Source organism: Boleophthalmus pectinirostris, unplaced genomic scaffold (genome assembly GCF_026225935.1).
Source record: "Boleophthalmus pectinirostris isolate CB_2022bp ecotype Guang Dong unplaced genomic scaffold, ASM2622593v1 HiC_scaffold_17, whole genome shotgun sequence".
Classification (NCBI taxonomy): domain Eukaryota; kingdom Metazoa; phylum Chordata; class Actinopteri; order Gobiiformes; family Gobiidae; genus Boleophthalmus; species Boleophthalmus pectinirostris.
The window spans coordinates 14,863,558-14,867,131 of NW_026571115.1; the positions used below are offsets into that span (position 1 = coordinate 14,863,558).

At 43.2% G+C, this 3,574-nt stretch overlaps 1 protein-coding gene across 1 annotated transcript; it reads right to left on the reverse strand.

The window, feature by feature from the left end:
* Positions 1-430: 430 nt before the first annotated feature.
* On the reverse strand, positions 431-2,830 carry elfn1a (extracellular leucine-rich repeat and fibronectin type III domain containing 1a). Its single transcript, XM_055152874.1, has 2 exons — positions 1,190-2,830; positions 431-1,120 (listed from the first exon to the last, which is right to left on the reverse strand). Exons 1-2 carry the CDS (start codon positions 2,828-2,830, stop codon positions 464-466), a joined length of 2,298 nt encoding a protein of 765 aa, XP_055008849.1. The 3' UTR covers positions 431-463.
* Between the last annotated feature and the right edge of the window lie 744 nt (positions 2,831-3,574).

The following is a 3,574-nucleotide window of genomic DNA, read 5'->3' on the forward strand; positions in this document are numbered from 1 at the left end:
TAATTTCCATTCACAAACACTTTTCAATGTACACAGAAATATATAAAACCATATCTGTACATAGATTTGAAGTAAATATATTCAGGAAAAGGAAAAAAGTTCATTTGAAATCAACGATCCGGATAGTTCTTCAAAAAATATTGAGGTTTCAGTAGACATATGTTCATAATTATAGTAGTTTACACAACGTCAAATCCACTGTCACAGGACTTGGCCATGCGATACCCAAAAACCTAGAATCCATGATAACATATATTATAATTTCCCATATATTTTATTCTCTTTAATAGATAAAAGTATTCTCCCCGCTGTTTTACATAAATCTCTGATAAATAGCCATTTCTCTCACAGTCAAAAGTAAATATGTGGTTGAATATAATGCAGAAGTTTTCATGTCTTTACTCATGAGGTTCTTGTGTCATTTCTGCAACAGGATGTCCATTAAAAACAGCTAAAGAGTTCATTATTTATTCTGCGCTGACACGCCTTTCCAGTAGTCTAAAATATCATGCAGATCCTCATCTTTTGCAAACTGCACTTTCTTCCTGAGTGCATGTCCTGCTGCCATGTACTCCTCATCTTTGTGCCTCTTTCGGTGCAGCTTAAACTTCTCCCAAATACTGTGCGAGGGTTTGCAGTAGTACTCTGGGCTGGAAGAGTAGCTCAGATTATGATACTGTGATGACAACTGGGAGTACGCTAAGTCTCTGGACCGCGAGTGAGTTAGCGGCTCCAACATGGACTTGTGCACATCTGGCCCTTCCAGCTCCTCTATCTGAGCGTCGGTGTACGAATGCCTGTGATCGCTGTATTGCCGCATTTTCTCCGCTTCGGCGCGCAAGATGGCAGCGGTTGGCGTTACCGTGACGATGGTGTCTCCGGTCGGGGAGGTCTTCTCGATGTACTTGGATTCGGAGCGGTATGGCCTTGGACTGCGCATGGGGCCTCCGGTAGCAGTGCTTGGTCTCTTGGGAGAAGCATCTGAACTGCGATGCCGTTGAAGGGAATGGTGGTAGCTGTCCTTATACGGCGGGGACAAGAGACCGGATTTGTTTTGGGGATGGTCAGACAAAAGCACCAGCTGGGGCTCTGCTGTCGACACCGCACCCGATTTGACGCCCTGAAAAGAGGTGGACTCAGACTTCAGTGCGTCAATACAGTTGTTAATGATCTGATTGACTTTATCTACCTCTTTCGCGATGGTAGAAATCTCCGCCACAGATCCTTGGCTATTTCCGGGCATCCCCATCTCACACTCCCTTCGATCATGGTGGTCCATACCCCTCACCTCCATGTAATTTCCTTTCATTATTTTAGGCGTGTCACTGATCTCCTGGAACTTATACTGGTCCAAGTCTGCCCCTGGCGGCAGGTACGGCATACGCGCCATGCTCTCCCCGGCTAACAAATGCTTCTGTGACATACGAGATATAGTCCCTCCCTCCAGCTCTTGTCCGTACTTTAATTCCATTATGTTTTTCTTCATGCTACCTGCTTTTTTGTGCTTCTCATCTTGCTTCCGCTTGCGTCTCAAGCAGTAGTACACCACCCCGAGGAAAACCACCATACTAAACAAACAGCCGAGGATTGTCATGATGTAATGCGTGGCTGTCGCATTGTTGGTATTTCGTTCTTTCCCGCCCCAGGGGCCAGTGGTCACGGTTAGACAGGTGTGGTTTTGACGAAGAGAGTTACGGATTGAAGCAACACAGTAAGTATAATTAGTATGTGGTTTAAGATTTTTAAACTCAATGTCCTCTTGTATATCTTTTAAATTTTGAATATCTGTGAAAAAGCTATTGTTGTAAAGGACCAGGATGTACATTTTCTTAAAGGGGTAAGGAATTTGAACTGAAATCGTAGCACCCGTGTTGGTCACTTGTTTCAGCTTCATAAGAGGTTTAACTTTGAGATCCGTGTATGTTGTACTGATGGTTATGTTCTCGGGTTCGGTGCCAGATGGACAGTCGTCCAGCTCACACAGTGTAGCGTCTGGCGGGAGCATCGTGGGCTCCGTCGGTATGGCAATGAATGGGGTGACATAATCATCAGTACATACAGTGGTTAGCATGTGCAGAGCGTTCTTATAAGTTGGATCATTGGGATTTTGGCTCAATAAACTGTAGCCAGACACACCAGATGGAGTATCACACACCATCCGCTCATTGGTCCTATTTGGGAACGTCGACAGCCACTTGACGAAACCGTATAACTCACAGGAACAGTTAAAAGGATTGGTGTACAGCTCACACGTAGTTAGCTTAGTCAGACTAGCAAATGTAGAACCATCTAACTGCTGGATCCTGTTCATGGACAAATCTATGTTCTCGATGTTGGGGCATTCCCAGAAGGCATTGGGTGTCACAGTCTCGATCAGATTGGCCTGGAGGTAGAGGTACTGTAGCTTCCCAAGTCCACGGAGGACTCCTTCTGTCAGGTTACGCATCTTGTTGAATCCCATTTGCAGGACTTGGAGGTTGAACTGAGCGGAAAAAGCTCCATCTTCGATATAGGAGATGTCGTTCTTGGTCAAGTTCAGGTAGGTCAAGTTGGCAAAGCGGCTGAGCGAGGAGTAGTGTATGCTTTTGATTTTGTTTTCATTCAAACGAAGGTCCACAATGGTGCTGTTGATGTGCTGGGGGATGGCCTCGAAAGGTGGTTGGTTCTGGCTACAAATCGCTAGCCACACAAAGCCCTTTTCGCCCTCGATTAACCAGCAGTCCGGTTTAACTCCGCCCATTTGAGTCAAACAGATGATGGCTACAGACCAGTAGAAGGCACTCGTCACCACGCCTCTGCTGCAGGCCATTGGTGCTTTTCGGAGAGTCATGTGATCACACAAGAGAACACTGGGAAATTGAGGTTTGGGTTCAATTCAGCCGGGACGGTCCTGTTGCCAAGCCAGCCAAAATCCTTATTTCTGTTATCTTCATTGACTCGTATGATAGATAATATTTCCACATCCAAATTCAGTTCAGTATTTTATGTGTAGCTTCAGGTTAAATTTCTTCAAATGTGCTTTTCTGCTCCAAAGTCATCATTCTTCACATTTCGGTGCAGCTCCTCATCTGATGTGAAAAACCTGCAAAACAGACGAAAAAAACACATATAAATAACACTGATAAAGGAAGAATTGTGGAACTGTGGATTGTGAATTTCAGAAAAAAACAAAAATATGCACCATGCGATATTACATTTTTCACTTGATTACATTTAAGTAAATATATATTTTATTTCTTCCTACTCCTGCTACTTTCTGCCCAAATTATCAAAATAAAAACACCTTTGCTGCGTGTTTAATGGGTTTATATTCAACTATTTTTTTTGTAATTTCATAAAATTTTTATAATAACTATTTTGTCTGATAAAATGATGAGCACATTTTGGATCCTGAATAGGCAAAAAGGCAAAAGATACTGTTTATATTATTTAACATTGATTTCACTCTCCAAAAAACACATCTTTTCCGGTTCCAGTGACACAGCCCTGTGAAAGATAGGACTCAAGGTTACAACAAGACTTCTCCATTCACGCGAAACCAATTATTTAGTACACAATTAAAGAGGTGTTTGCC

Excerpts from the sequence above, each read along its gene's own strand:
- elfn1a (XM_055152874.1), bottom strand. The coding sequence starts at position 2,830 with ATGACTCTCCGAAAAGCACCAATGGCCTGCAGCAGAGGCGTGGTGACG. Across the intron at positions 1,121-1,189 it reads TTTCTACCATCGCGAAAGAG|GGCGTCAAATCGGGTGCGGT; the intron begins GTAGATAAAGTC and ends ACCTCTTTTCAG.